The following is a 21213-nucleotide window of genomic DNA, read 5'->3' on the forward strand; positions in this document are numbered from 1 at the left end:
AGATAATTGGAAACAATTGTATTGTTTTAATTATTTAAGAATGTTATGTAAATTATTCCTAATTAGTAAATATCAAAATGTTTTTTTTTTTCCAATTTACAATGTTTATTGTAATTTAGACATTACATATTTACAATCAATGTCCATTTTTTGTTGTTTTTTTTAGAAATTTAAATGTATAAAATCATTGTATGTATTATTATTGTAGATAGTCCTTCAGTTATTTTTTTATGGATGTACATACTGCTGTGATAGTGCTCTTAAAAATTTTAGTTTTCTTATGTTGGCTGCTTCTCTTTTAATTTCTTCATTATTATTTGCATTTAACTCCAACGCACCAATTGTTTTCAACTATATATGTAAAAATAAAAACACTCCATTTTAAATAGATATACGTATAAAATAAAAATTGTACTTTCAAAATGTACATAGAATTTATAATACAATATATTATGTGTATATTATATTTTATAGTAAGGTACTTTTTTTAACACTTAACACTCATTATTTTGAAATGTAATCAAGGTACTGAAAACAATTTAAGTTATGGTATAACATTTTTGAAAACATCTATTTTTAATTTTATATACACAATATAACTTCCGAAGCAGAATATTTAATCAAGTATTTTGCTATGTAAAAATCATATTTATGAACAAGATACAAGTTATTAATAAGTTAAAACTTAAAAAAATTTAAACTTTAAATGAACAGAAGTGGAGTGATACAGGAATATTCTATAAAATATTAATCCATTAACCTAAACTAAATACTAATACACTTATTAGGCTAATTAAAAGCTGGTTCAAAATTTAATTTTTATAATTGAAAATTATATTTAATAAAAAGAAACTTAAAATAATTATAAAAAAAATTTGAGATCATTTAAAATTATGTAAAAACATTAAAATGAGTGTTCTTTGTTAAAAGAATCGCTTTGTACATATAAAAAACATATCAGTCAGCTCCGAATTTAAAATAATAAATTATTGAACTATGTGTGTGTAATATATGTGAAATGACGGCTAAATAATTTGGAATACTACTAACAATCTGCGATTAGGTAGAAAATAATAAAGATTATGCAGGTGATTCTATTCAAGTTGTAGAAGATACACTTCTTTAATGTATTAAAGGAAATTAAATTACTAAACTAAATTATAACAAAACTATAGAGAAGTTGTAAAGAAAAAAGTCTTCTAGTTATGAACTAAATTTTAGCATGTGAACTAATATACTTATTAATTCTAACTTGTAATTACTTACAAGTTTTTGTCTATGTTCTTGATGATTTAATTTAGTATGCCAATATATTAGAAATTCCAACAAATTTATATCCCATATGTAATCATAATATTCATCCAAAGCATCACATGAATTTGTTTCAGAAGCACATTTATACGCAGTTGCATAATCTATTTCTTCTTGGAACAGACATAATATTGCTGCCTACAAAAAATAAAGTAAAATTTTATATGGCTTAAAACAAATTAAATGTTTTAAAGATTATTACCTGGGTAAAATTTTGCATTTGCATGCAACATTTCATCATTCTTTTATAAACATAATCTTCTATCATTGGCTTTAAAACTGGCCGTGCAAAGTAGTCACTGACTATAACAATAGCTTCCAAATACCATTTCATTGCAGAACTGTAGTGACCCATAACTACAAGTTAACAATTAGAAATTTTATTAACTTTGAATTTTGAATACATTATGAATCATTAATTGAAATATTAAACACTTTAATCATTGAAAACTAAACGGATTAAAATTTCAGTCTTAATATCATTAAAATTGGATCAAAAAATTTTTGTTTTTAAATTAATTAGATATGAATTATTGTTATTAATTTTAATTCTAACGTATAGAATTCAGGTAATGAGATACAACTTTTTATACTTATCTTAAAACTTTAGGACTCAACTACATTACGAAAAGTCTAAAAACAAACTACAAGGAATAATATAGTATTACCTATAATAGTAATAATATTATATTATCAAAAAAAGAACATATAAATTGTACACTAACAGTGATTTTAATGTTACACATAAAATATCTATGTGAAATTATTTACATGATTTCATAAACATAAACACAACAAGATATTTTATTTTTAGATCACTGAAGTCACCAATATGTGTAAGAGGCGTTGTCTACAACATATTACAACTGATAAGATAGATATTATGTATAAAATGTATTTTCAGGAAAAATTCATAGTTTCACAGAATTATTTAAATCAACTTTGTATCAATTTACATTGTTATAAATATTAACATGTAGGTATATTCATAACATATAGTTATCTAATTATTTTAAAATTCTATAAGACTTATTATTTACTAGATAACTTCCAGACTACAATAATTTATCTAAATTTAAAAAGAATATTTTATAATTAGAACGAATAGATATTTACTTTAAGACGTAATTAATACTATGCTATAATTTCTTACTGGAAAAAAAAGAGGATAATTGATTTGTTTTACATAAAACTTTAACAATATTTACTAGGAAGAATTTATATTTAAAGCAAAATATAAAATATAATAATAAAATTACCATATTGCAAATCGCCTTTTAGTTTCAATAAAATTATATGATTTGGATGGTACTTAAGTGATTCGGTTAGTACAATTCCTAATACTTCTGTTATATTTCTTAGAGGAATACTCATACCACTAAAAAACAATAAATATTTTAAATTAAATTCTTTAAATAACTTAATAACTTAAAATTCAACAAAACGTGAGCAATAGTATTTAATAGATATGAATATATTAAACAAACTTGGGAATAACTGGCCAAATATTCAGAAAAGGCATAATAAGTTCCATAGCAGATTCATCTCTAAGAAAATTTTGAATTTTTGCTAATAGTGAAAGAACTATTTGAATGGCATTTTGGTCTCTTAGACTTAAAAATACACGCATCATATCACTCTGACTTAAAACTCGATTTTGAGTACATTGAGGATCTCCATCTAAAGGTCTTTTGTTAGTAGCAGAATAACCATAGTCAAACACTGGTAGAACTAAAAACATTTATTATAATTAATAACACAATTTTTTATTTTCAACATTTTTCAACACTTACTTAAATCCCATACTTCTTTAGCACTTTTTTTAGTACCTTTAAATTTGTTAACATCAAGACAAGTATAAGCAATAGCTAATGGTAATTTAAAGCAATTATAATGCCTTTTTGTCAAGTATTCCCATTCACCAACATTTAATAGAGTTAATATACATTGTTCAGCAATTTCTTGACGTGGTATTAGATTATCACTTTGTACAAATTCTAAGCATTGCTTACAGCGTTCTACGAGATCTCCAATGGCTACAAAAGTACAAACATTTTAACTTTTAATCAACTAAATATTAGTATTTAACATTTAATTTTTTTAGGAAACCAAAATGTTAATACTAACCAAAATTTTTGAATTCATTTTGGAACTGAAGCATTTCAGTATACAATCCTTCCCATGAAATCAATTGTCTAATTTTTGAGTACATAATGTTATTATTAACTTTTGTTTCTGTTTCAGCTTCTCGTAGTAACAATTTTGCTCTTTCAAAGTCCTAATAAAAGAATATTTTATAAATTATTATTATTATTATTATTATTATTGTTTTTATTGATACATGCCTCAGCAGGCATTCAATTATATACAATGTAAATATTTAAAATTAATCAATTATACAATAATTTTAATACATTTTAATTAGTTATAACTTGACTTACATTTAACTTTATCATTTCTTTTGATTTGGCAATTAATATAATAACCAAATATTTAAATAAACCATTAGGTAATCCTATTAATAAACTTTGCAAAGGTAATGGAACTTGCCACTGAGAAAAAAAACAATGGTTAGACGGTATTAAATAATTATACAATATATTTGGATCAAGTAATAATGAACTAATATAAATGATTATTTGCAATCAATAAGTATTGAGTATTAACTTAATTCAGAAGTTAGGTGCATATTAATTCATTTTAATCTAATTGCTAACATCTAATTAACTCTCAATACAAATTAACAATTGCATAGAAACACGGTAATAAATAAAATCAACTTTAAAATACTAAAATTAAAAACTTACTTCATAATTAATATCTAAAATACTAAACATTGGATCCATATCCATTTTGTGTAATTGTTGCAACAAGTTACGTAAGTTGCTCGGATCATATTCAATGCTTATTTTGTTTTTTAGTAATAATTTTTGTACATTTATGTTATCTAAAAAAAAAATATAAAACAAATGGAATGATAAAAAAATAAATAAAGAAAAGCTTACATACTTATTTGGGTAATTTTTAATCGATTCAAACGTTTAGACATATCAATGTTAACAGTTGGTATATCTTCAGGTAACGTTAACAATTTATGTATATCTTCATCGCCAAATAATTCACGTATTTCTTCATGATCATCTTTTAAGATATCCTTTACCAAGTTTTTAGGACATTTTAATAAAACATTACATACAAACATTTTTATGTTTTTTCTAAATTTTTTATCTTTAATCTGCATACAAAGCTTTAAATCCTAAAAATTAAAAACTAAAATTAGGTTCATAATAATTCACTATGAACATGTTAAAATATAAATTATAATTTAAAAGTATTGTATACATCATGGAAACAAAAAACGATCTGGTAATTCAGTATCCTGACCAATGATCAAAGTCAAGTTAAACATATCTTTGAGTCAGAGAAATTTAATATCTGCTATTTTTTTGCTGAAAGAATATGCTCATTTTGTATATAATTGTAATTGAGATGTGAGGAGGTTATTATGGCGAGACACATGACGTTTTGGTCTGTACCAAACCATATTCTCGAGGTGAACAAAGAATAGTTGTTATTATAAAAAAATATACCTTAGTACTGAATAGAAACAGTGATCTATAACTTGTATTTAGCTTTAGCATTGAATGTCAAAAATTAAGTATTATGTACAAAATTATGAAAAAACTATAGCTGATAATACGGAATAAATCCATTTTACACATGTTTTTTTATTTAATTTAATATAGCTATAATTTCAAAAAAAAATCTGACCTACCAAATTAAGACTGCACAATTGTTATTTAAGTAAAAATTACACAAAATTAAAAAAAAAAAAACTGTATGTTAACTAAAGCGAATTTACCTATATATAATTTTTTTTTCTGAGTAAAGTATAGAAACTAATAAAAGATACTGTGTTTTCAATCAATAATTTATAAATTACCTTTAAAAATATATCGGGACCTCTAAGATTAAATTTAATTTTAGTAACATAATCTTCAGGAGGTAACAAAACAATTTCTCCAGAAGTTACTGATGCTCTTCGAATAGCATTCAATGTATTTATATGAAGTAACATGTCTCTTGATGCAGTGAATTTACCCAAAGATAACATGGAAGCTAAATCAAGTTCCAACGAATCTCTTAAAAACATTGGAATCTCCATAATCTGGTTATCAGTTTCTAAAATTCTGAGAATTCCCTGTTAAGCAATAATAACAAATAACTGTAATCAATCATGTACAAATTATAAATATTTAATTATAATAATTTAATGTATTTACATTATGGTTGGTTTGTGTGGAATACAAAAATTGCATTAATAAACTAGAATTGTCTGTTATTTCAGATGAACAGGCTGCACAGAATCCGTTTAATTCTTCTAGTTTTATTTTATGAAAAGAACTTGGTGTTAAGTTCATATTTAATTCTTTACACTTTTTAAAATAAATACCAGCTTCTTCATATTGTGCTTTAAAGAATTTATATTTGGCATAATCGTACATAATCTAAATATTTATTAAAAATAAAAAAAATTGACAGTAGTTTTTATATTTAACATAAATAAATATAATTGTTATAAATACCTGAGAAAGAAATTCTGCTGATGACACAGTTAGGCCTTTAAACCAATGGCAAGATAAAGGTTTTAACTCATTAGGAGGATCAAATGTATTTATAGTTGGTATTGTATATGATGATCTTTTCAAATCTATAAGTCTTAACAACATCTTTTCACTAAGTTCACTTTGCATTTCTAATTTTAATAAGACATCTTCATTTCCATCTCTAATTCAACATTAACGTAATAATAAGTATGTGTAGTGAATTTTAGTTTTTTGTTTATATAAAGAAAAGGATTACAGAAGGATCTCAGTAATATTTTGAAAATTTTTGAACATTGTAAATAAATAAATAGAACTTACTGTACAGGACCTAAAGTAAATGATGATTTTTTGGACAGTGTATAATTTATAATAACAGTTAATGTCCATCGATGAAATAGTGCAATAGCAAATATTTGTTCATCTTTTAGCTGTGATAAATTTTCAATTGCACTGTGAGACTCAAAATCAATTAAATTGAGACCATTTGATACTAAATCTAAAAGGTCTTGTACAAATATTATCTGAAGACTAATTGGTACCCTAAATAAATCAAATTAATTTTATTTATAATTAATATAATAGGCGTACAAGTATGTAAAATATAAATTTATGTAAATTAAAAATTTTAAATGTAAACAAAGTATTTAAATAAAGTTTGATCAACCAAAACAAAATTACCTAGTTTGTAAAATGTTTAGGTCCCATTCCCAAAAACTGACAATTTTCATAGCCAATATTTTCAAACATTCATATTTTTTACGTTTGCGATATTCAATTTTTTTGTCAATTCTTGAGTTGTCCATCAAATCGTCAATATCAATCAATGGCAAGTCTTTTGGTCTCTCCATGGATGAATAAAGAAATTTTATTAGTAATTCTGTAGCACTAGGATCTGTATCAAAAAAATTTTATAAGTAACCATGTAAAAAGCATACAACTTTGCTGATAAATGCATATTTTATTTATATTTGCAAAAAAATGTTTCATTTATTGTTCAAAACAAATATCTAATTTAATATTAATTAAAAAATTGCAAAAAAAAAAGCAATCCCCATGAATTTTGGACACCTGAAAATATTATAGATGATGTATATTCAATTGAAAGAATTATTTTATAAACTCAAATGAATACACCATTTTTTGTATGATCCTGTATTTTGCAAATTAGAAGATTTGGAGGTTCTACAATGTGTTCTACAGAGTGTTAGAGAATAGACTTCACCAAGGTTAGACTATAATATTTTAAATTCATGTTAACCACACAGAACATATAAGACTTGGAATAAAATATACCAAAGTTCAGTATGCATTCAAAAACATGATTCACCATAAAACATAAATCTAAAACTATGCGAGTGCCTAAAAATTAAAAACTGATAAACCCAATGAGTAATTTATATAAATTCATAAATCAATAATTGTGGTTAATAGTGATTTACAACAATAAGAAAGAAAAATAAAAAGATACTATTTAGAGTTCATACCCGCATGAGATTTGTTCAAATGTTCTTCGAGGAGAGATGGTTCAATGAGAAATTCAAACCAAAGTTTTGTGTTTGGTGCAATGGGTATCATGCCTGGACGCAAAAGATCTACGTCCATGTTTATCGAGTAAATTGTTCTACAGTATATCCGAGTAATAATGTTCTAGGAACTTTTCATCTAAAGGAAAATTCGTATAAATGTTGCGAATAGTGAACACTGAACTACGAAAATTTATAGCAATTAACTATAAGATACTATAAAGATTTTGAAAAAACATTTTGTAAACAAAACGCACTTGCATTTAATATTTACATTTTACAGTATAACAATACAGTGTAATGCACATGAAAATCAAATAAATAACAAATCGTTATCTGGTTATCATCTAAATCGATATCATAACATACGTGTATGAAGTTGGGTGCCAAATCCACGGTTAAAACGTGATAAGACGTTCAATTATCAAACGTAGCATTAATAGCATTAGTAGCATTCCCATATTATTTTGCAAAAATCACATTTTTGAATGCCAATTTTCTCTCATTTTGTTAATAAAACTACTCTTTTTTAATTCTTACAATAACTATAAAGTTAATCTACCGATTAATGTCGTTTAAGTTGTTTAACAAATTACTACTAAAATTTATACATACGAATTGTCAGTTATTTTATTTCAATAATCCAAACACAATACTAAAACAAATGGCTAAGAACGTATCACTATCTACTACTACTAATAAACAGAACAGAATTAAAATTAAAGGCAAATCCAAATTTCCACCGGGTATTGTAAAATTTCAAGTTCTTGGCAGTGGAGCAAATGGTGCTCCAAGGTGCTTATATTTGTTTACAGATCATTCTAGGTAATACATTTTTATCTTTTATTATACTTCAGTAGGTAACACATATTAAAATTTAACTTGAATGCATACTTTCATTTTAGGTACCTTTTTAACTGTGGAGAAGGTACACAAAGATTGGCGCATGAACATAAAATGAAACTGTCAAAGTTGGAACATGTGTTTATCACACATTCAAATTGGTTAAATATTGGTGGTTTGCCAGGATTAGCTTTAACTGTTCAGGATGTTGGTGTACCAAACATAGAACTGCATGGACCACAAGGAATTGTTAGTATTTGTTTAATGTTACCAAATATTATATTTTCAATATATTAAATAATATTTGTATACTGGATTAAAATGGTGTGGCCATAACGAAAAAATATACATAAGAAATACAATTTAAATTAATTTAATATTACTATTGTTTTGTATTATAGAATTTAATAGATTTTTTAACTTTTGAAGTAATAATTATATTGTATTATTAAAAAGACAGCTTCTTATTGCTTTAAAATGATTACACAATACTTAATATTAGAAAAAAAATGTTTATATTAATGATATTTTATTGATTTTTTCACAGGAAGAATTATTTGTTGCTACTAAAAGATTCGTAGTATTACGAGATCTAAAAATTACAGCTAGTAAAAGTGATCCTTTTAAGCCATATGAAGACAATGCAATAGTTGTCCATTATGTGCCATTGATATCAAACAAAAGATGTGATGAATTTCGATCAATGTCTGAAAAGTAATAAACCTACTATAATAAATAGAAACTATTTATGTTTATAAAATTTATTCTTTTTTTATAGCTCAATTGAAATGAATAGTTCACAGACTCAACAAAATGTTGACGATTCTTTAGAAGACGATACTAATTATTATGATTATGAAAATATACAACAGTCAGATAAAAAAGAAAGAAATAAACGTAAAAGAAGCAATTCTGAACCTAGAACTGGTTAGCTAGCTAATTATGGTATTTTTATGCTACAAAATTAATATTTAATAAAATCTTAAAATATTTTTTAATTGATTTCAGATGATAAAAAGTTTATATCTGATAGTACTTTGAATAGAATTAGTAATGTTGCCATGTCATATGTTTGTCGTCTAAAACCAAAACCAGGATTTTTAGATTTGGACAAATGTGTTAAACATAATGTTCCTCCTGGACCATTGCTAGGATTATTAAAATCTGGTAAAGATATAACCTTATCTGACGGAACACTAGTAAAATCAAGTGATGTAACGTCTCCTGATGATCCAGGACCAGTTTTTATTGGTAAGATATTGTAATATAGTGTAAGATTTATTGGTAATAATTTCATAATTAATAAATAGATTTTTAAATAATGATATAGGTACCCTTTGTATCATGAAATATGTGTGATCTTAAATATTAAATTTTATATTCTCTTCATAATTAGACAAGGACTAAAAGGCTAATATCTTATGATGTTATATAATTGTAAATAATTATAAACCCCCTAAATAATATTTTATGCATTTTTTTTTGTATTGTATCTATTAACAGAACATCAAACCCATATTTTTTGTATCTGCTATGCAAATATACAAGGTGTCAAGTTGAGTTCAGACTTACTGATTTTGCGTTGTTCGATTTTATTTTATTATCAAAACTATAAATAAGAATTTTATTTAAGGCATTTAGAAGACTTTATTGATACTTATAATCATACTTTGTCATCTAAAGCCATTAACTGTGGGGTTTTATACTTGTTACAGTAGGTTTTTGGAACATGTGTTTCTGTGTAAGAATTTGTTATTAAGAACTCAAGTAGTCACCTTTAATCCAAAAGTTAGCAACGCCATACCATGCCCTAAAAAAATATAAATTATAATTAGGTAAAAGATTTGAGATTTCATTGTAAATACTTAATTTTATTGGGATGAGATATTATTAATTTGATTAAAATTGTATGTGATTTGAATTAGTCTAATCGAAATAAGTTCAATTTTTATCTCTCTTTTTTTTTTACATATTTTGTTTTGATTAATTCTAATTTTATTATTGATTTTTTATGGCAACAAAAATATTCTATGTTACCCACATTAAAAGCTAATAATTTAATTTACATGATTTTTTTTATACTACTAAACATTTGGAAACCCAAATCATTTAAATTATTTTATCCCTTGTGAGATAATATGTATTATTAAAAAACACAAGTCTCGTAGAAAATTTAGTAAAAAGAAAATTTGTATATGTATCTAGAAAGAATTATAAACTAAAAATATAAAATAATTAGAGATCCATAAAAAAATAAATTCAAAGAACTATTGAACTTTAATGGTATAGCTAATATGAAGTATACCCTCCTCCCAATTACATCAGTAGATATGGAACTTTCTTTTAATTAGTAAAAAAAACATATTGTCATTTAATTATTGCCATTTAATATTTTTAAATTTCATAGAATATAGTAGTAATATGTAGTTCCATAATGCTTCAAAATTAAATTTATGTATATTTGTAAAAGGATATAAAATAGAAATAGATCAGAATGTTAAGGTAATGTTTCTCTGCAGCGTCGAGTGACAACTATCAGTCTGGACATAGTAAGCATTTAGTTGTGGCGTCATGACGTCATTCCATTCCACTTTTTGACACTGCAGGGAAACCGTACCTTTATCCTCTTAATATAGTAAACTTGTTTTATTTACCTAAACATTTTCAGTTTAATTTGTTTTAGTTGTTGAATGTCCAAGTGAAGATTATATTGACTCATTGTTGAACGAGTCAATTTTTTCAAAACATCAACTTGATGTAGTTAATAAAGATGATATTGCATTTATGGTTGTTCATTTTACTCCACAGGATGTGAGAAATGATCCGAGGTATTAAGTGATATTAGTTATTAAAATTAGAGTTACAGTCTCATGTTACTCAATCATGATTGATAAAAGTAATAATTTTAATATTTAAATTTTTTAGATATCAATCATGGATGAAATTATTTCCTCCTGAAACATACCATTTATTATTAAATAATGAAAATAAATGTCTGGGTAGTACTGCAATACATAGAATACAGTATAAGTTGAATATGTTAGATGAAGATATTTATCCACTATTAAAAGACAATGGCATTCCTAGTAAGAATATTTTGATAATTTAAAATGTATATTACTAATTTAAATAGAATTTACAAGAAGTAATAACTTAAAGTTTAGTCGACTATAGTAGGATTAGACAAAAGTTTCATTTACTATTTATTGATTTAAACTCAAATATATAAGATAAAGTTCAACATTAATAAAAATAAAAACTGCCCTGCTTTACAGCATTGTATGCTATAGTAGCATCTCATCAATGAACAGGTATTAATGTGTTAATTTTAAATGATTTATTAATTTATTCAATAATAAATCATTATATACGTTGAACAACTACTCTGAGTTAATCTATCACTTCTTATGTCCATAACATAATCCATGATTTTAATGTATTTTGTCAGCATTTTAAATTCAACACTTATAAAAAATGTGGCTACGTATTTTTTTTTTTTTAAATCCTTGTAATGAACACCTTAAAAAATCTTAATTACATTTTTAACTACAAAGTAATTTGTTTTTGTTTTTGACAGATTTTGTTCAATGACTTTTAAAATTCAAATTCTTATTAAAATTATTGTTTAATTATTTTAATATTTTATAATACAAAATCAACTTTGTTAAAAACTGATTTAGTGTAAAAATTGAAATTGTTATTATATTTTTTAGATATGAATCAACAAGAAAAAATGATGGACACAAATACTTCAAGTATAAACTCTTTGGAAATTAACGGACAAACCAATTTATCATTTAATTTGAGACCAAACAAATATATAGACAGGTAAGCAAACATCTTACTGTTTCTGACCACCTATTTATAGTTTATTAACTAAAAAAATTTTAGGACTAGCACGTTAAGTTTAGATGTTGATGAGTTTATTGCAGAAACATTCAAGGTTGATGGTTTTAAAGAAAAGTTAGCTCAAGTAAAACAGGAGATTTTAAATGCTTCTCCTACCGATACAAATATTTATCCTAAAATTACATTTCTTGGTACAGGTTCATGTATACCAAGTAAAACGAGAAATACTAGTGGTATTCTAATGTATACTGGGTAAGAAACTGTTTACTTTTTGTAAGGAGAAATATTATTTTTAAATGTTGTCTAGTGAGAACGAATGTGTATTGTTAGACTCTGGAGAAGGAACATATGGACAATTAGTACGGCACTTTGGTGTAACTGGTGCTGAAACCGTATTGAGTGACTTAAAAGCTATTTATGTGTCTCATTTACATGCGGACCATCATATTGGTTTAATTGGAATATTAAGCGTACGTCAAAAAATGAAAGCAAATGGATTACTTAAACTGGATCAACCTGTATATTTACTAGCACCTGTACAAATTATGACTTGGTTAAATTTTTATCATAGAAGATTTACTGAACTAAATGAAGAATTTCAAATTGTGTCTAACTTAGATTTGGTAAATAACAATTATTTAAATAGTTAAAATTTAAACTGTGCGTAACAAGTACGCGCAGATGATGTGAAACTTCTTACAATCATGCAACTGATATTAGGTGTGTATTGGAATAAATAAATATAATTCACTTAACAATTTTATTTTCAATAGAACTGTATTTTTTAATTACAAAACAGCTAGACCAATTTGTATGAATTTTCAGTCGTGATGGGGTCCTACCATATCCAACCGCCATTTGTTTTTTTGTACCCTTTGTAAAGAAGTTTCACTTAAAAACAAACATAAAATGAAATTTATTTGATAATATATTAATATTTTTAAGGATTTTGAATCATCAACAAAGTTAAGAATAAAAGATTTATTAAAACAAACTAATATGTCAGACATAGAAACTACTTTAGTAAGACACTGTCCTAATGCATTTGGTGTATCATTTACTCATATAAATGGTTGGAAAGTAACATATTCTGGTGATACCATGCCTTGTGATTCATTAGTCAAATTAGGTTTGTAAATCAAAAATAATATATATGTCATCAAAATAAATTTTACACTAAGTAAAATAAAAACACAAATCTTTTCTAATAAATATACTCATAAGTTTTAATTATATTAAGAATTTTGTTGTTATTTTTTTTTTTAGGTAAGAATAGTAATCTTTTAATACATGAAGCTACAATGGAAGATCAGTTAGTATCTGAAGCTAGGCGGAAAATGCATTCAACTATGTCCCAAGCTATAAATATTGGGAAAAAAATGAATGCTAAATTTACTATACTCACACATTTTAGTCAACGTTATGCGAAAATTCCATATATGCCAAATAATGATCTTCCAAGTAATGTTGGAATAGCTTTTGATAACATGGAGGTATTATTCATATCTTATTAAAATTAATTTATTTTTATTTACATAATAATGTGTTGGAACACAAACAAAACAGAATTTAAAAGTTATAAATATTACTGTTCCTATTTGATGTTCCTAAAATAATAGTTCTCTGATGACGGTAAAACCTTGAGATTAAATTTATCGACAGATACGGAGCTAACATTTTAAATTTAAATTTTATCAATTAATATATGCTAAATGTATTCTTTAAACACACTATATTCATAATTTGAAGCAGCAGTATTAATTGTATTGTAATCTAAATGAATAAGGTTAAAGAAAAAATAAATCATAATTAAATAGTAAATCTCTACATTACATAATGTATGACTTTTTCTTAAAAAAATTGTACTATTTTATGCTTACCAAATTTATTCATACTTATTTTATTATTATACATTTTAATGCAATGAATTAAAAAAAAAAAAAATTTATATGAATTTACAGATTGCACCAAATGTCTTACACAAATTACCATTGATGTATCCTGCCCTTAAGATGATATTTGCAGAACACTTTGAAGAAATGGAAGCAAAATGTTTTAAATTGAAATTAAAAGAAGAAAAGGCTAAAGCTCAGAAATAAAATAAATACATATATTGTACTGAATATATACTTTAAAATATAATTATTTGAATTTAGTATGTATATATATATTTATATATAACACATTAGGTTGTTTTATAGTCACTTAAATTTCTGTTTCTAAATTTGAATAATCATTTTATTTTGATTATAAATTCTGAGGATTTATTTTATTAAAATATCTGAGATTTTATTTTAATTTAATTTTCAAATTAGTGATTACAATCTATTTTTTAAGTACAAAATTTAAATTATTATTAAATACGTAACAAATTAATAAAAATAAGAATAATTTTAATTGCTCAAGACTGAATTAAAAATGGTTTCTTGTTATAAATAAATTTAAATGATTATGATGGGTTTAATTTTATTTTTAGATTTTTTTTCTGTTCTAGTTATAATGTTCACAAAAAAATGTATCGTTAAGATTGTTATAAAAAAATAAAAAGTAAATTTAATTCAAAGATATATATGGATATACATGTAGAAGTCAATACAGTATTGTATAACTTTCAGTTGGCTGCGGATGATTAACAAGCATTAACACCCATAAAGTACTATGAAATTACTGTGTATATTATTGTAAGCACAACTAAACTATAACAAGTTCACACGACATTATGATTCACTTACATTACCGGGAGCTGTATGACCACAAAAACTTAATTAAGACAAATGTCGTTTTTTTCCGCACTCGTAATATTGAAAACTACTCGTCTGATTCACTTGAAATTTAACATGGATATTAAGCATGATCTGGGGAAGGTCAGTATCTATGTGAGAATAACCCATCATCCTTCGGGGCTCAGGGTGAAATGAAACAAGATCTTAATTAGTGGCGCGCTTCAGTGGATTAATAATGTACTAATAATAGACAATAATGAGCAGCCAAAATACCTACTAATTATTTTTTCTATAATCATTAGCAACCATTTAGGATCATTTACATTAAATAAATACATTATATAGATATTAATATGTTGATCATTTTAGTGCTTGTTGATATACAATGTCATATTGTTATTTAACGCTTTTACAAATAACCTGCGTTCCATTGCATAATTGTGGCGGATTAATATTTCTTAAAAGCATAACGGGTGCTCTAATTTTCAAAGTTAAAATATGAGTAGGCAAATTCGATATTTCCAAGGAATTTAAGAATTCCGTAGGGTAGTGTTCTGTATCATCGGGATTACCTACAGTATCGATTGTTTTGTATGTTGACTTTTTCCCGGGAGAAAGTTCAATATATCTTTATTAATAATATTTACTTTGGTATTTGTTGGGGCAAGAATGGCTCTTTCACAAGACCATTCATGATTAGTTTAATATTTTTGTATATTAGGGATACGTTTTTTATCAAAGAGTCTATTGAATTGACAATATTGCAGAAATTAGTTGGGAATTCAATTGTTCCATCTGAATTTTCAGGCCATTTTCCATTACCTAGGAATATTAATTGTTTCTGAAAAAGCCTTCAATGTAGGATTATGCGTTAAAAATACCCTCATATTTTTTTTAGCATTATAATTACTGTATGTTTCCAAAAATAAGAATTTTTCAAGCATGCATCAATTTGGTCAGCCGGTGTTCCTCGTGTTATTATTGGTAGTGTCTGTCGAAAGTCACCAGCTGAAATAGATAGCAACCACTTTTCCCATTATAGATTTATTGTTGTTTAAATCTTGTAGAGTTCTATGTAAAGCTTCGGGTCCTTTTTTATTCACCATTGTACAAATATCCCAAACTATTACTTTAGTTCGGCAAATTTATTAATTATTATTGCTAAAATTTTCAGTTTCTATGAATGGTACTCATTGAAATATAATACAGCGGAAAAATAGAAGAACCAAAACCATCTACTTCTAAAACTATAAATTAACGATTGTATTTATAATACTAAATTTATTATATTAATTAAAGACTACGTAATTTTCAACTTCTTTTACTGCCTACTTTAATTTTTGTTACGAGTATTTAGAATGGAAAATCATTATATTTAAAATCAAATATATTAAACAAAAAAATTCTTCTACTTTAAATTGTTGTAGACACGACCCTGGCTAACATAATAATATTATATTATTATAATTAACAACTGACGGTCAATAAATATAACTATAAAATATCCATGACACGGGCGAAGACCAGATAATCCCAGCTAGTTAATAATACATATAATCTCATATTCGCCCCCATCTAAAGTTGATTAGCCTTTCTATTTTTCATATTATAATGTGTTCCTGTGCTAGTTTTTACAAGTCCTTCACCTGAGCCAACTTTCAACACCTCATATCGGTTAATACCATACCTAGTAGTGGTACAATATAATCCAAAATACTTGCTCTTAATCTTGGATAGTGGAAGAAATTGTATTCTTTTAATGGCAACCAAATCACCAATCATGTAATTATTGTAGTTGGAACCCTTCTATGATCAAATATTTTCTTTTTCTCTTATTGAGCTTTTTGTATGCATTACTTTGCCTCTTGCTATTGTCCTTCTCTTTTACCCCAAAATATTTTTGCATACTTATATTTTATTTAATTGCATAATGGAAGTTGATCTGAATGTTTCTTTTAAGTTTCAATAATTAATTTAAATGGAGTCATATTAACTGATCGTTGTATTCAATGCCATCAGTACTTTTGGGAATACTTTAAACCAATCATCAATAATCAATTTTGATATTATACAATCTATTGTATCATTCAATCTCTCAACTTAACCATTTTCTCTAGTCACCTATATATACCAGGTGGCAGGTATCCCGTGAGGATTTACCCATTGCGATATCTCCTGAAATAATAGAGATATCATAATACTGGTTTTTTAATAAGATTCACAGGGACAAGAGATTCAAATATTTTGTTTTAATTTATTTTAATGATAAAAAAGTTTAAAATATATTTTTTATTTAATGATTTTCAAGAAAAATAAAGATAACCATTTTGAAGAGTTCATTTTTCTAAAAATATTGACGTTTCAAGATTTTAATTTCGTTATCTCACGATTTTGAATTTCATTAAACTCCTGATTTTTTCTAGTTTAGAAAAAAACGGCTAATAGTGGTATCAATGTAATTATCAAACATGTGGCCCGCGTGCTAGTGCGGCCCGTGAACGCTTTCAGTGTAATTCACAGTTTTTCTGGAAACCAGAAAAAATCAGGGCTTATAAAGTTATCAGCTTATCCGGTTTATCGTTTGTTATTGTTATACGCCCACCCACCTAATCACTCCAGACCACTTGGCATAGTGTTACCAACACTAATAGTGGTGAAACTGAGAAATGGAATCTGAAGATGTGGGAAAAACAACAAATCTCTCATATACAATAACATTGTGCTTATATATACATATATATACTGTGTGTATACGTATATGAATGATAAATTATAAATTGCATTGCATGTGTCATGTATGCGTATGAAAGAGACGGTCTTGTCATGTAGACCATTGTAGGATGTAGATAGCGAGATGAATAATATTATATGTAGGATGTAACTTAGGATTATTGTGCTTACGTTTATTCTATTTATTTTTCACGTTACAAAATAATCGTAAACGGACTAGAGACGGCTTGTTCAACGTGTTATTTCCGTGACAGCGGTCTGGAAATCGTTTTAAATCGGCAACGAAATAATAAAGTGATACAATACTCACGGATGGAGGTATGAAGCGTTTGTGTCCACCGACTATGAGTGCTCACCATCCAGATTTCGGAAAATGAAAATGAGCGAAAATAATGAGTTTGATTCGAAGAAAAATAAAATTGGTAATCGTTTCGATTTTCATTATTGCAGAGGCGGTATATTCATATGCAGGCAAGTAAATTATACCAATCATGTTTCTTGCCGTTGCAATTAAGATTTAAAGTATGTTATTAATTTATTGTACTTAAATTATTTTTATTTAGATAGTAATAGTGCAATAGAAAAGTGTAACAGCACACATTCAGACTGTTTAAAATGTGATACCGATGGACTTTGTAAAAAATGTAGGAAAGTATTAATTGTCGCTACAGGTCAATGTGCTGAAACTTGTCCATCAGGGTATGAATTCACATGGTCCACAAATTATCATCAAATGGGCCGTGTGTGCTCAATAATTGGTTAGTATATAAATAATTAATATTAAATAAATACTTAATGTTATTATTATTTTTTTAAATATTGATTTAATTTTAATTTTTATGTTAGATAAGACTATATTTGGAAATATAAAATTGTCGGGTCAAGTTGCTGCAATAACTGTTGGAGTTGTCATAGGATTTCTTATAGTGTCAACTATCTTATTGGTTATAGGAATGGTAGTCAAATTTAAAAAATGTTCAAATATTAGGTCAAAATCTCGTATGTCACCTAGTTTAGGACCCTTAACTAGCGGTTCTCACCAAAGCCAAGGTATTGTATCTTATTATTATTATTGTTTTTAATTTTAATTTTAAGTTTTAATCTGGTTTTATAGAAAGTGATGACTGTGACAGATTGGAGTTTTTTAAACAGTTAGAAAAGTTACGACCCGATGCACCAGTTTTCTTATCAATGTTAAATGAAACAAGAAAACAAGTCCGAGAACTTAGAGGTCCTAGCCGACAACATTCCGCAATTCAAGCATATCGGTATGTATATTTTAAATTTATTTTATGTAATTTAATTTATATTACAGTACTTCAACATTTTATTTTAGACCAGTTTTAAAAGATTTATCCAGAATCTTAATACTGTTAAATAAAGAAGATTGTTTCTTAAACCCTCCTTCTGATTGGGAAATTTTATTGGCATGGGGCGATAGAGTCTTGCGAAGATACAAAAAACAACATCCTATAATGGTATAAATTATTATTAAATAGATTTATTCTGTAGTAGATAATGTTAAATGTTTACAGGTTACTCAAACAAATTCAAACGAGCATTTTAGTGATAAACCAATTCAGTTGACTACTTTTACAAACAGTAAAAAACATAGACCGCTATCAGCATCTTCATCATCACCATCTCGCATTAAACAACTCGCAATCTCAGTCTTTGATGATAATTATAATGATCACAACAGGTAAAACAATTGCACTATTTACATTTATTTTATTACACTCAAATATTTATTTTATTATTCTGTAGACATCCAGACGAGAATGATGAGGTGATTATGCTACGAGAAAAGACTGTATCAACTTTTGGTCGATCCACTAGTCCTGCTTCTCTTTCATTATTAGAAGCGAATGCATCTAAAAGTATGTTAGTAGCTGAATGGAATGCTGAAATGCCTCCCTACAATTGTTACTCAACTGCAACTGATGAAGATGATTTTTTCACTCTTGGCTTCAGACCACAAGATGAAATAACAACAGAACTTTAGCGTTTAATAATGATCTGTACATCACTTTTATTTACTTAATTTTATAAAAATATGGTTGTTGATTATTCTGGTTCAGGTAACAACTACCAAAACTATTTCTAAATTATGTATAGTTTATGTATATTGATAAATTTGTTTTTTTGTACCAAAAAGAATATCAAACAATGTCTATTTACTTATGCCAATAAATTATTTTTTTATTTTTTTAATGATTGTTACTGTTTTATTTAAAAATATATGACTTATTGAAAAAAATGTTCTTATTAATTGTTTAGGTGACAAATAATAAAATATAATTATAATTATTTTAAAATCAATTATAAGCTTCTATATAAAATGTTTAACATTTATCTATTCCAATTAGTTATAGCCCAGTATTAGGTAATAGGTAGTGAGTACTAGTGTAGCCTTGATTTTAATAAGAAAAGAAAGGCACAAACTTCAACATCTGTGAATAATTAAATGTAAGTTTTAAATGATGTGTAACATCTGGCATTTAATTCATTTTAATACAATACACAGTGTTTAAAAAAAAGAAATGTGCTGTCACATTACCATAAATGATACATTATTAAATACAGCTTTAAAAAACATTTGGTCCATAATAAACATCTAAGATAGATATGAATAATTATTGGTTATATTTCTAATTAGTTCTTAATGAGAGACTGAGAGACATTAAATTAAACAGTTGAAAATTATAAATTAATATACACAATAGTTCACTCATAATATTGTTATCATCACTCTATTCAAGTTAACCCACTTAATTGATGAAAAATCACCGTGTTTGTGTATTCCCTGCTATAAATGTTACCGAATAAGAGTTCTGGTATTGAACGCTGAGATACCAGTATTCCATAAGGTACTAAACTATGCATTATCATATCGATAGTTGGTTCAATAGGTATGTACAAAAGTGGGTTAATTTTACTCATGGATAGAGTAAATAACTAACATTTTAATGTATTAAACATTTAAAATAGTAAATTTATCTACTATAATTATTTATATTTTGTATTTACATATTATAAATAATACACATGAAAAATAGAACTATGTTAACCTAGTAATGTCATCCATTATAAGTTATAATAATGACTATCTTAACCAGGAGTTAACCTGGGGAGATTATACATTAAGTACAAGAGCCCAGCTCTTTTAGAGGCTTATTGAATGTATTTGTAATTTTTGAAATTTTTATTTACAATACACATTCTGTTCAATATAAAACAAGACAGTGAGTAGAAACTAGTTTTTGTCAGACAGAGGTTAGGTAACATCCGTTTGTCCTCCCAACCGAATCAATCGTTTATATAATTGCTGTGTAGTGTAGCTATGCTTCTGTACATTTATTATCCACCAACTGTGTTTCTTAACTTGAATAGTGTATATTATAATGTATATTGTTAATTTTAAGTTTTGTATATGACCCTGCAAAAATATTAAGAACAAAATTTGATGTGGATGACCTAATATATACAATATGTATTATTAATTTAAATTTGTTATGATTTCTATCTAAAAATTAATCAAATCACCAAAATATGCAAATAAAAATTGTTATTTAAACAAATATGCACATTTTATTTCATAATTGATTTTTATTTATGTATAATTTT

At 25.8% G+C, this 21213-nt stretch overlaps 3 protein-coding genes across 3 annotated transcripts; 2 read left to right on the plus strand and 1 right to left on the minus strand.

Moving 5' to 3' along the window:
• Positions 1–109: 109 nt before the first annotated feature.
• On the minus strand, positions 110–7742 carry LOC113553250 (integrator complex subunit 8). The gene is made up of 16 exons (XM_026956477.1): positions 7403–7742; positions 6597–6810; positions 6237–6458; positions 5898–6099; positions 5595–5819; positions 5255–5512; positions 4321–4567; positions 4119–4258; positions 3753–3863; positions 3439–3589; positions 3105–3347; positions 2799–3042; positions 2571–2689; positions 1514–1668; positions 1267–1449; positions 110–351 (listed from the first exon to the last, which is right to left on the minus strand). Exons 1-16 carry the CDS (start codon positions 7518–7520, stop codon positions 229–231), a joined length of 2955 nt encoding a protein of 984 aa, XP_026812278.1. The 5' UTR covers positions 7521–7742; the 3' UTR covers positions 110–228.
• A 145-nt stretch (positions 7743–7887) lies between these two features.
• LOC113549411 (zinc phosphodiesterase ELAC protein 2) lies at positions 7888–14288 on the plus strand. The gene is made up of 13 exons (XM_026950689.1): positions 7888–8266; positions 8347–8533; positions 8832–8998; positions 9063–9211; positions 9293–9535; positions 10968–11112; positions 11210–11370; positions 11998–12112; positions 12176–12385; positions 12441–12756; positions 13079–13262; positions 13400–13626; positions 14095–14288. Exons 1-13 carry the CDS (start codon positions 8010–8012, stop codon positions 14230–14232), a joined length of 2499 nt encoding a protein of 832 aa, XP_026806490.1. The 5' UTR covers positions 7888–8009; the 3' UTR covers positions 14233–14288.
• Positions 14289–17585: 3297 nt separating this feature from the next.
• Positions 17586–19791, plus strand: LOC113548251. The gene is made up of 7 exons (XM_026949035.1): positions 17586–18057; positions 18150–18344; positions 18433–18636; positions 18701–18854; positions 18923–19064; positions 19122–19288; positions 19354–19791. The coding sequence occupies exons 1-7, from the start codon at positions 17979–17981 to the stop codon at positions 19589–19591; spliced, it is 1179 nt and encodes a 392-aa protein (XP_026804836.1). The 5' UTR covers positions 17586–17978; the 3' UTR covers positions 19592–19791.
• The last annotated feature ends 1422 nt before the right edge of the window (positions 19792–21213 follow it).

The sequence above is a fragment of the Rhopalosiphum maidis genome, chromosome 1 (assembly GCF_003676215.2).
Source record: "Rhopalosiphum maidis isolate BTI-1 chromosome 1, ASM367621v3, whole genome shotgun sequence".
NCBI classification, from domain to species: domain Eukaryota; kingdom Metazoa; phylum Arthropoda; class Insecta; order Hemiptera; family Aphididae; genus Rhopalosiphum; species Rhopalosiphum maidis.